Here is a 12,843-nt window from a genome sequence, read left to right as displayed (position 1 = left end):
TTTATCAATATCAATATTGATAAATTGGGACCACCGTAGGCCAATTAAATCAGAATTCCTGATGATAGAGCCTCAGGCAGCAGTAGAAAATCTCCTTAAGTGAATCTAAAGTACAGCTAGGTTGAAAAGCATTCTGCGTAATTTTGGGGACTGCTCAGCTCCGCAGAAATACAGCATGGGCATAGAACTGAGGAAATGGAAACCAGGAGCCACTATCAGTGAGTGATATGCACCTAGAGTCAGACTTGACTCAAAATATAGTCTGTGATGGTAATAGAGTATCCACCTATCTGCCTATTGGTGTCAGAATATCCATTAGCCTCAGAATATTCAATAAAAAGGCCAGTATTACCAGGCTTACTACTACTGTATACTTTTATATTAATACAGTTATTAAGCTATTTAAAACTCTTTTAGTACCAATGCTAAAAATCTTTATTTTGAATATTTAATAGACTGTGCCTCACCATTTTACCGATTAAAATGCATTTTGCATATAAAACTTCAAATCATGTGGCCATTCCTGGAAAAATATTTATTTTTTTCAATAAAAACATAACCTATTAATAAAGTCAGCATTTCCTCTGTTAGGCCCATGTAGCTATGCCCATAACTGGTATAGAAATTATCTTGTCTTTCTTTAGTCCAATTTCTACAAGCATTTGTTGTAATAGTAAAGAACTGCATCACGGTGGTAAACCATTCCTCCGGAGAGTCAACCAGTGCTGGAAGAAACATGCCAAATTGATAATCAACTGACCTAATTAATTTAAAAAAGAAAGAAAATACAAACGAAAAAGAAAAATAAAGAGAGGCAGCATAAATGAATGCAATTATTAGAATATAGTTTGGAAAGAATTTAAGTATCAATGAGGAAAAAATAAAAAGAATGAACAACCAATAGGTGAACAAATATTGGAAATATTTTTAGAATTTTAAAGGCCCATCACTAATAAAAAAAAAAGTATTATGTGTCAAAAGGAACCATTTTGACCAACTTTGGGATTATTTTGGAGAGCTCAATTTGGAAATTTGGGTGGTACTAGTACTACTGATGCCACCCTACATTTTTTATCAAAACATGCCATTCCCTTAGCAACGTACTAAGTCATTTATCTTAAGAGATACATTGTTTAAAGGATAAAATTCTAATATTGGATTTGATGAACTTAAATTTTTTCTTAATTCTGTGTTATGTACCATATATGTGTTAAAAACACAAAAGGCGTCTAATTGCTGTAGCCTAGCATAAGGGAGGCAGTATTAGACTGAATTTTAGGAAATCTTTTATTTCCATTTGACTCTTCCCCCCAGTGGTGGGTGTACTTGAGGAGGGTCCCTCTATGTAGGAACGCTTAGATAATCATTAGTATGTACTTTCTATTTGAGTCCCATAAACTCATCTCCTTATAATTGAAACCCCAAACTTCATAGGCTTTTTATTTTGTCTGCCGTTTAGATACAGCACAAGCATAAAGTTTTAATGAAAATGATCATCATAATGTTTAGTTGCAGTGTTATTCAGACTAATGAAAATGCTATACATTAGAAGTCATGCTATATTATATCAACATAGGAAATTATCACTGGTTTTTCAATTGTTCATTGAATTGTAGGTGGCAGAAAAGAAAGAAATTAAAGAATATTTTGAGTCAAACTTCTCTGAAGATGACACAACACATTTCAAGCTGCCTAAATATCGACGTTTATTAGAAACAATTTTGAAGTTTCTGATGTTGATTGACTACATATTTCAAGAACTCATCCGTCAACTAATGAACACTGCAATCACACTACTTTTTGAATTATTTAATAATTCTGCTAGAATGCCATTTTCAATGGAAAAAAGGAATGAAGATCTCATTAAGTAAATCCCACCTTTTTGACTTTTATAAAAGGGATATTATTATCATAATGAAATATATTTCCTCTTATAGAGGAAATAGCCAATAACTTAAACTAGAATTTGTAGCACATTATATGTACTCAGCTTTTGCAATTACCTGAACTTCTTATCTGGTAATACTTTCCTTCATACTGTGCATAAAATTTAAGAAAATGTCCTCCCCCTGCCCCCCCAAAATTCTACCTAGGTTAGGTTGCTATGTGAAGTACATAACACATGTACTTGAAGTGAAATTTGAAATTCAGATAATAATATCTTAGTGTAAGTATGTCCCAAATATTGCCTATACTAAAAATTATCATCTTGGAATTCAAATTTAATTTGATGTTCTGTACTAATTTGCTAAATCTGGCAATTGTATACATAGGTATGCTGTATCTTCAAAGTTCAGAACTAGTTCCTAAAAAGTCATTTGTGAGAATGATTCTGAAAGTAGCCACAAAGTTCAGTTGGAACTTGAGTCAATTCCAACTACTTATTGAAAACAAAATATTTTTACCTATTTAAATACTATTGTTAAAACCTTTTTATTATTTTCCACAACTGGATCTATCACTGTAATTTGTGAACCATGGAATATGAATTGACACTTGTAAAATATGTTCAAACTCAGAATTTAGCAATATCATTTTAAGTCAAACCAGAGTTTTAATATCAAAACTAGAGAACAAAAAATATATCAATTCATAACATTTTGAAGAATCTTAAAGATAATATATTATTTCTCTAATTTGTTATTGAATCCAACAGAGCTTAAATCACTTTTCTAAGGCCTCATAAGCGATTTGGTTTTTTTTTTTTTTTTATAAATATTTGTTATTATTTGTAAACTATTTTATTTATTCATTAGACACACACACACACACACACACACACACACACAGAGAGAGGCAGAGACACAGGCAGAGGGAGAAGCAGGCTCCATGCAGGGAGCCCAATGTGGGACTCGATCCCGTGTCTCCAGGAGAAGGACCTGGGCAGATGCTAATCTACTGAGCCACCCAGGGATCCCCCTCATAAGCGATTTGAATCAGTGCCAGGACTTTAACCTGTATAAGAGCACAACTGTTTAGTAATAGCACAATATAATTTTATTTTTCCTAAAACTACAGGAGTGTGTATATGTGTATGTTTGTGTGTTTAAGAGAACTTCTAAATTTTGAACAAAATTTCTTAAATGATTTTTATTATTAGTTAATTCATCATGTAATAGAAAATTTGAAAAAAAAAAGAAAATTTGGAAAACAGAAATTACCCTCATTCAATAACTTAAATTCAATGTCTTATTATTTTTGATATTTCTCGTAGACTTTTCTTATGTAATTTTGTTGTAATCCTAGTGTGCTATTTTGTAGTTTATTTTAAAAATACAACATGTCTTATATATATGTTTTTTAATGTTATAGGAGGAATACTTGTTCAAGTACATGTGTTTTTGGAGTTTTGGAGTCATACCACCTGGGTTTTAATCTCTGTTTCATCTCTGAAAAGCTGTGTGACTTTGGTTAGCTAGTATGCTAACAGACATTAGGAAATGCTTTAGACCTGTTTCCTATCTATAGACTGGAGATACCAGTAATACCTATATCACAGTGTTGTTTGAGAATAAACACAAAGTAAATGTCTGCCAAGTAGGAGCTACCATTATTGAATCTGTTTCTATCGACCTTCTTAACAGTATTGGTTTGTATTTCCATAATAACTAATGATATGGTGTATCCTTTCATATGATTAGTGGCTACTTGATATCTTCTCTGAAGAAACATCTTTTCAAGTCCTTTGTCCATTTTTAAGTTGTGTTGTCTTTTTATTATGTTATAAAGAGTCTTTTTTTTTTTTTTTTTTTTATTTATGATAGTCACAAAGAGAGAGAGAGAGAGAGGCAGAGACACAGGCAGAGGGAGAAGCAGGCTCCATGCACTGGGAGCCTGATGTGGGATTCGATCCCGGGTCTCCAGGATCGCGCCCTGGGCCAAAGGCAGGCGCCAAACTGCTGCGCCACCCAGGGATCCCAAGAGTCTTTAAAATATATTTTGGGTACAAGGCCCTTATTAATTCCAAATAATAGATAATTTGCAAAAGTTTTCTCTCATTCTGTGGGTCATCTTTTCACTTTCTTGATAGTAACCTTTGGAGAATGAAAGTATTTAATTTTGAAAAAGGCCAATTTCGGGGGCACCTGGGTGGCTCAGTAGTTGAGGTCTGCCTTCAGCTCAGGGAGTAATCCTGGGGTCCTGGCATGGAGTCCTGCATCAGGCTCCCTGCAGGGAGCCTGCTTCTCCTTCTGCCTATGTCTCTGCCTCTCTGTGTCTCTCATAAATAAATAAAAGATAAAATCTTTTTTTGAAGAAAGCCAGTTCTTCTTCAATTGTATTTTAAGTGTCATATCTAAGAAATCCCTGCCCATTGCAAGGTCATGAAGGTTCTATTTTTTCTTGTAAGATTTTCAGTTTTAGCTTCTGCATTTAGATCTTTGATCTACTTCCATTAAGGGTATTTTGTTTGTATACAGTGTGAGATAAAGGTCTAAGTTCATTCTTTCCCACATGGGTGTCCACTTCTCCCAGCACTACTTGTTGAAAAGACTGTTCTTTCTGCATTAACTTGTCTCGGAACTCTTGTTGACAGTGAGTTGACCATAGGTGTATGCGTTTATGTCTGGACTCTAAATTTCATTAGTTGATCTATATGTCTGTCCTCCTGCCAGAACCATACTGTCTTTATTACTGCAGCTTTGTAGTAAGCTTTGAAATTGGGAAGTGTGAATCTTCCAGCATTGTTCCTTTTCAACATGGTTTGGGCACTTTTGGCTCTCTTTCATTTACATATGAATTGTAGAATAAGTTTCCCAATTTATGCAGGAAAAAACAGCTGGAATTTATATAGGGATTGCATTGAATCTGTGGATAAATATGGAAACTTTCATTTTAATAGTATAAAGTTTTCCAATCCCTGAACATGGGTTTATCTTCCATTTATACAGTCTATTTTTTCAGTGGTCTTTTGTTTTTCAGTGTATGTGTCATGCTTCCTTTATTTATTCTGAAGTATTTTATTCTATTTGATACTACTGTAAATTGAATTATTTTTTTAAATTTTATTTTGGATTATTAATTGCTTGTGTATTGAAATAGGGCTGAATTTTATATATTGATCTTGTATCCAGCATCTTTGCTCAATTTATTTATTAGTTCTATGTTTGTTGATTTGTTATTCCTCCTTAGGATTTTCTTTTTTTTTAAATAAATTTATTTTTTATTGGTGTTCAATTTACCAACATACAGAATAACACCCAGTGCTCATCCCGTCAAGTGCCCCCCTCAGTGCCCATCACCCATTCACCCCCACCCCCCGTCCTCCTCCCCTTCCACCACCCCTAGTTCATTTCCCAGAGTTAGGAGTCTTTATGTTCTGTCTCCCTTTTTGATATTTCACACACATTTCTTCTCCCTTCCCTTATATTCCCTTTCACTATTATTTATATTCCCCCAAATGAATGAGAACATATAATGTTTGTCCTTCTCCGATTGACTTACTTCACTCAGCATAATACCCTCCAGTTCCATCCACGTTGAAGCAAATGGTGGGTATTTGTCGTTTCTAATGGCTGAGTAATATTCCATTGTATACATAAACCACATCTTCTTTATCCATTCATCTTTCGATGGACACCAAGGCTCCTTCCATAGTTTGGCTATTGTGGACGTTGCTGCTATAAACATCGGGGTGCAGGTGTCCCTGCGTTTCATTGCATCTGTATCTTTGGGGTAAATCCCCAACAGTGCAATTGCTGGGTCGTAGAGCAGGTTAACTCTTTGAGGAACCTCCACACAGTTTTCCAAAGTGGCTGCACCAGTTCACATTCCCACCAACAGTGTAAGAGGGTTCCCTTTTCTCCACATCCTCTCCAACATTTGTGGTTTCCTGCCTTGTTAATTTGCCCCATTCTCACTGGTGTGAGGTGGTATCTCATTGTGGTTTTGATTTGTATTTCCCTGATGGCAAGTGATGCAGAGCATTTTCTCATGTACGTGTTGGCCATGTCTATATCTTCCTCTGTGAGATTTCTCTTCATGTCTTTTGCCCATTTCATGATTGGATTGTTTCTTTGGTGTTGAGTTTAATAAGTTCTTTATAGATCTTGGAAACTAGCCCTTTATCTGATACGTCATTTGCAAATATCTCCTCCCATTCTGTAGGTTGTCTTTTAGTTTTGTTGACTGTATCCTTTGCTGTGCAAAAGCTTCTTATCTTGATGAAGTCCCAATAGTTCATTTTTGCTTTAGTTTCTTTTGCCTTCGTGGATGTATCTTGCAAGAAGTTACTGTGGCCGAGTTCAAAAAGGGTGTTGCCTGTGTTCTCCTCTAGGATTTTGATGGAATCTTGTCTCACATTTAGATCTTTCATCCATTTTGAGTTTATCTTTGTGTATGGTGCAAGAGAGTGGTCTAGTTTCATTCTTCTGCATGTGGATGTCCAATTTCCCCAGCAACATTTATTGAAGAGACTGTCTTTCTTCCAATGGATAGTCTTTCCTCCTTTATTGAATATTAGTTGACCATAAAGTTCAGGGTCCACTTCTGGGTTCTCTATTCTGTTCCATTAATCTATGTGTCTGTTTTTTGTTTTGTTTTGTTTTTTATGTGTCTGTTTTTGTGCCAGTACCACACTGTCTTGATGATCACAGCTTTGTAGTACAACCTGAAATCTGGCATTGTGATGCCCCCAGATATGGTTTTCTTTTTTAAAATTCCCCTGGCTATTCGGGGTCCTCTCTGATTCCACACAAATCTTAAAATAATTTGTTCTAGCTCTCTGAAGAAAGTCCATGGTATTTTGATAGGGATTGCATTAAACGTGTAAATTGCCCTGGGTAACATTGACATTTTCACAATATTAATTCTGCCAATCCATGAGCATGGAATATTTTTCCATCTCTTTGTGTCTTCCTCAATTTCTTTCAGAAGTGTTCTATAGTTTTTAGGGTATAGATCCTTTACCTCTTTGGTTAGGTTTATTCCTAGGTATCTTATGCTTTTGGGTGCAATTGTAAATGGGATTGACTCCTTAATTTCTCTTTCTTCAGTCTCATTGTTAGTGTATAGAAATGCCACTGATTTCTGGGCATTGATTTTGTATCCTGCCACGCTACCAAATTGCTGTATGAGTTCTAGCAATCTTGGGGTGGAGGCTTTTGGGTTTTCTATGTAGAGTATCATGTCATCGGCGAAGAAGGAGAGTTGACTTCTTCTTTGCCAATTTAATGCCTTTAATGTCTTTTTGTTGTCTGATTGCTGAGGCTAGGACTTCCAGTACTATGTTGAATAGCAGTGGTGAGAGTGGACATCCCTGTCTTGTTCCTGATCTTAGGGGAAAGGCTCCCAGTGCTTCCCCATTGAGAATGATATTTGCTGTGGGCTTTTCGTAGATGGCTTTTAAGATGTCGAGGAATGTTCCCTCTATCCCTACACTCTGAAGAGTTTTGATCAGGAATGGATGCTGTATTTTGTCTAATGCTTTCTCTGCATCTAATGAGAAGATCATATGGTTCTTGGTTTTTCTCTTGCTGATATGATGAATCACATTGATTGTTTTACGAGTGTTGAACCAGCCTTGTGTCCCGGGGATAAATCCTACTTGGTCATGGTGAATAATTTTCTTGATGTACTGTTGGATCCTATTGGCTAGTATCTTGTTGAGAATTTTTGCATCCATGTTCATCAGGGATATTGGTCTGTAATTCTCCTTTTTGGTGGGGTCTTTGTCTGGTTTTGGAATTAAGGTGATGCTGGCCTCATAGAACGAATTTGGAAGTACTCCATCTCTTTCTGTCTTTCCAAACAGCTTTAGTAGAATAGGTATGGTTTCTTCTTTAAACGTTTGATAGAATTCCCCTAGGAAGCCATCTGGCCCTGGACTTTTGTGTCTTGGGAGGTTTTTGATGACTGCTTCAATTTCCTCCCTGGTTATTGGCCTGTTAAGGTTTTCTATTTCTTCCTGTTCCAGTTTTGGTAGTTTGTGGCTTTCCAGGAATGCATCCATTTCTTCTAGATTGCCTAATTTATTGGCGTATACCTGTTCATAATATGTTTTTAAAATCGTTTGTATTTCCTTGGTGTTGGTAGTGATCTCTCCTTTCTCATTCATGGTTTTATTAATTTGAGTCTTCTCTCTCTTCTTTTTAATAAGGCTGGCTAATGGTTTATCTATCTTATTAATTCTTTCAAAAAACCAACTCCTGGTTCTGTTGATCTGTTCCACAGTTCTTCTGGTCTCGATTTTGTTGAGTTCTGCTCAAATCTTTATTAACTCTCTTCTTCTGCTGGGTATAGGATCTATCTGCTGTTTTTTCTCTAGCTCCTTTATGTGTAAGGTTAGCTTTTATATTTGAGTTCTTTCCAGTTTTTGAATGGATGCTTGTATTGCGATGTATTTCCCCCTCAGGACTGCTTTTGCTGCATCCCAAAGATTTTGAACGGTTGTATCTTCATTCTCATTAGTTTCCATGAATCTTTTTAATTCTTCCTTAATTTCCTGGTTGAGCCTTTCATCTTTTAGCAGGATGGTCCTTAACCTCCACGTGTTTGAGGTCCTTCCAAACTTCTTGTTGTGATTTAGTTCTAATTTCAAGGCATTATGGTCTGAGAATATGCAGGGGACGATCCCAATCTTTTGGTATCGGTTCAGACCCGATTTGTGACCCAGTATGTGGTCTATTCTGGAGAAAGTTCCATGTGCACTTGAGAAGAATCTGTATTCAGTTGAGTTTGGATATAAAGTTCTGTAGATATCTGTGAAATCCATCTGGTCCAGTGTATCATTTAAAGCTCTCATTTCTTTGGAGATGTTGTGTTTAGAAGACCTATCGAGTATAGAAAGAGCTAGATTGAAGTCACCAAGTATAAGTGTATTATTATCTAAGTATTTCTTCTACTTTGGTTATTAATTGATTTAAATATTTGGCAGCTCCCACATTCGGGGCATATATATTGAGGATTGTTAAGTCCTCTTGTTGGATAGATCCTTTAAGTATGATATAGTGTCCCTCTTCATCTCTCACTATAGTCTTCGGGGTAAATTTTAGTTTATCTGATATAAGGATGGCTACCCCTGCTTTCTTTTGAGGACCATTTGAATGGTAAATGGTTCTCCAACCTTTTATTTTCAGGCTGTAGGTGTCCTTCTGTCTAAAATGAGTCTCTTGTAGACAGCAAATAGATGGGTCCTGCTTTTTTATCCAGTCTGAAACCCTGCGCCTTTTGATGGGGTCATTAAGCCCGTTCACATTCAGAGTTAGTATTGAAAGGTATGAGTTTAGTGTCATCATGATATCTATTCAGTCCTTGTTTTTGTGGATTGTTCCACTGAACTTCTTCTTAAAGGGGAAGTTTAAGAGTCCCCCTTAAAATTTCTTGCAGAGCTGGTTTGGAGGTCACATATTCTTTTAGTTCCTGCCTGTCTTGGAAGCTCTTTATCTCTCCTTCCATTTTAAATGAGAGCCTTGCTGGATAAAGTATTCTTGGTTGCATGTTCTTCTCATTTAGGACCCTGAATATATCCTGCCAGCCCTTTCTGGCTTGCCAGGTCTCTGTGGAGAAGTCTGCTGTTACCCTAATACTCCTCCCCATAAAAGTCAGGGATTTCTTGTCTCTTGCTGCTTTAAGGATCTTCTCTTTATCTTTGGAATTTGCAAGCTTAACTATTAAATGTCGAGGTGTTGCACAGTTTTTATTGATTTTAGGAGGGGGGGATCTCTCTATTTCCTGGATCTGAATGCCTTTTTCCCTTCCCAGATTAGGAAAGTTTTCAGCTATGATTTGTTCAAATACATATTCTGACCCTCTGTCCCTTTCGGCACCCTTGGGAACCCCAATTAAACGTAGGTTTTTCTTCCTCAGGCTGTCGTTTATTTCCCTTAATCTATCTTCATGGTCTTTTAATTGTTTGTCTCTTTTTTCCTCAGTTTCCCTCTTTGCCATCAACTTGTCTTCTATATCACTCATTCGTTCTTCCATCTTGTTAACCCTCGTCATTAGGACTTCTAGTTTGGATTGCATCTCATTCAATTGATTTTTAATTTCTGCCTGATTGGATGTAAATTCTGCAGTCATGAAGTCTCTTGAGTCCTTTATGCTTTTTTCTAGAGCCACCAGTGCTTCTGAATTGGCTTTCTGACATTGAATTGTAATCCAGATTTTGTAACTCTGTGGGAGAGAGGACTGTTTCTCATTCTTTCTTTTGAGGTGAGGTTTTCCTTCTAGTCATTTTGCTCAGTGCAGAGTGGCCAAAAACAAGTTGTATTGGGAAAAGGAGAAAAAGAGAGGAGAGAAAGAAGGAAAGAAAAGAGAAAAAGAAAAAAGGAAGAAAAAAAGAAAAAAAAAGAAAAAGAGAAAGAAAGGAAAAAAAAGGGGTGGGGAAGCAAACAAATAAAAAAGAAAAACAAAAAACAAAAAACAAAACCACGGGGGGAGTATCTTCTGATTCTGTATACTTTAAGTCCCTTGACTTCCCTTGGAACTGGTCCGTCCAGCTGGTCTTCTGGGGGAGGGGCCTGTTGTGCTGATTTTCAGGTGTCAGCACTTGGAGCTGCTCTGCCCCCTGCCTGGTGCAGGGCTCAGTAGGGGTTGTTTACCCCGTGAGGCCCCAGGAGGAACAACCCCAGTGGTGGGGCCAGCTCTGGAGCCCTGGAGTCAGCTCCCACAGTAACTCCAGAGCTCTCCGTCTGCAGGGCCTGGATGCTCCGGGGGCGGGGCCGCTGATCTGCTCAGCTCGGGCAGGAGCGTCCTTGCTGTCCTGGGCCCTCCCGGCCTCTGCCTGTCCCGGGGGGAGGCCAGATCCTGGGCTGTGTCCCGGCGCCCAGTGCTCCTGCGCTGTTGGATTCGTGCCCGGCGCACAGCCCCCTCCGCGGAGCCGCAGCCCGAGCCCCCCGAGCTGCTCCGGGTCCCGCCGTGCGCGCTGCAGCCCTTAGGGAGCTCGGCGCACTCTCCCGGGGCGCAGGTGTCTGTTACTGTCCCAGGGAGCCCGAGGGCATCCTCGCCGTCCTGGGGTCCTGCTCCAACTCCCTGCGAGCCCCTTTCCACCCGGGAAGGTTGGTGCAGCTCCTGCATCTCCGGGACGGGGCTCTCCTGTCCTGGGGACACTCGCCCCGGCCTCAGCCCGGCTCCTCGCGGGGCCCCTCCCCCTTGGAGGCCTTTTGTTTCTTTATTTCTTTTTCCCCGTCTTCCTACCTTGATAGAAGCGCGAACTCTTCTCACTGTAGCGTTCCAGCTGTTCTCTCTTTAAATCTCAGTCTGAATTCATAGATTTTCAGGATGATTTGAAGGTTATCTAGGTAATTTGGTGGGGACAGGGGACTTGGGGACCCTACTCCTCCGCCATCTTGCCCCTCCCCTCTCCTTAGGATTTTCTATGCAGGATCATGACACCTGCAAATAGAGATAATTTTACTTCTTTTTTGTCCAGTCATACATCTTTTATTACTTTTTGTTGCCTTAATTGCCCTAGCTAGAATCTTTAGTATCTTGTTAATAGAAGTGGCAAGAGTGAACATTCCTGCTCTTGGGAAATTTTAGTCTCTTTTCATTAAGTATGATGTTAGCTGTGGGTTTTTTGCAGATGCTTTTATCAAGTTGAGGAAGTTCCCTTTTACTATTTATTCAATGTTTTTACATGAAACGTTGGATTTTGTTAAATGCTATTTTCCTATGTCAGTTGAAATGACCATATGTTTTTTACTTTATGCTACTAATGTGTACATTAAGTTACATAACGTACATTTTTGTATGTTGAACCAACCTTGCATTCTTCGGATAAATTCTACTTGATTATGGTATATAATCCTTTGTATATATAGCTGTACTGAATTTCCTCATATTTTGTTGAGGATTTCAGTATCTCTGTTTATAAAGCATGTTGTTCTGTAGTTTTCTTGTCATGTCTTCATTTGGTTTTGGTTCCAGGAAAATAGTGGGCTCATAGAATGAATTGATATAATTTCTTCCTTAAATATTTGACAGAAGTCACAAGAAAACCTATCTGGGCCTAGGGCTTTCTATTTTGAAAGCTTATGAATTGTTCAATTTCTTTAATAGATGTGGTCCTATTCATATTGTCTATTTCTCTGATTTTTTATAAGAGGAGGTAGATATTTTTTAAATATTCTGTGCCATTCCTGCTGCCAGAAATTCCAAATAGGTCTATTTATTTATTTTTTTACCTTTTCCTCCTTAAATTGAGATGTTGGTCATATCTTATTATAGTTTTATACTGCTTTTTAACTCAATCTGATATTTTCTGTCTTTTAATTAGGACATTGAATAGGTTCAATGTAATCATTTAGTAATAAATGGTATACTTTTCTTACTCCTTCTATTTTATTTATGCTTATTTTGTCATTTTTTCTCTTTCCCTTTCTCAATTTTCTCTTCTTTGTTGATTCAAATGGCTCTTAATTCCCAATGGTTTCCTCTAACTTCTTGTTTCAGTTTTCTTGTGCTTTTCAGTGTGTTTTAGAATTCTTGATCTCCCTCATTATTGTGATTTAAATTTTATTTCCCTATTTAGCATATATTTGTAAATCTTTATTTTTTTTTTATAAAAACCCTTCATTTTGGGGCACCTGGGTGGCTCAGTGGTTGAGCGTCTTTTCCATCCTGCTGAAATGAGATATGAAATTTTTATTGTAGTAACAATTCAGTATCACTAAGTGCATTCATAATATTGTGCAACCATCATCAAATCCATTTCCAGAACGTCTTCATCACCCCAAACTGAAACTCTGTGTCCAATAAACAGTAATTCCTCATTCCCCATGCGTGGCCCCCTTCCTCCCACCAAGCTCTCATGACCTCTAATACAAATTCTCTATGAATTTGCCTATTCTAGATAACCTCACTTAGTGAAGTTTTCATACATATTTGAACTTTTTGTCTGGCTTA

The 12,843-nt window shown here is 37.6% G+C and overlaps 1 protein-coding gene across 17 annotated transcripts in view; it reads left to right on the top strand.

Moving 5' to 3' along the window:
* The window catches only part of DNAH14 (dynein axonemal heavy chain 14), a 333,811-nt gene that overhangs the window by 78,194 nt on the left and 242,774 nt on the right, over positions 1-12,843 (top strand). For all 17 annotated transcript variants that reach the window (XR_005362291.1, XR_005362292.1, XM_038542857.1 and 14 more), the window contains one exon: positions 1,617-1,867. Coding sequence is in view for 15 of the 17 variants with exons in the window: in XM_038542857.1 (XP_038398785.1) it covers positions 1,617-1,867 (251 nt within the window). In the remaining 2 variants the exon portion in view is untranslated. The remainder of the gene's footprint in view (positions 1-1,616; positions 1,868-12,843) is intronic.

The sequence above is a fragment of the Canis lupus genome, chromosome 7 (assembly GCF_011100685.1).
Source record: "Canis lupus familiaris isolate Mischka breed German Shepherd chromosome 7, alternate assembly UU_Cfam_GSD_1.0, whole genome shotgun sequence".
In the NCBI taxonomy this organism is placed as follows: Eukaryota; Metazoa; Chordata; class Mammalia; order Carnivora; family Canidae; genus Canis; species Canis lupus.
The sequence above is the reverse complement of the archived record's forward strand: the minus strand, read 5'-3'. Positions and strand labels throughout refer to the sequence as shown.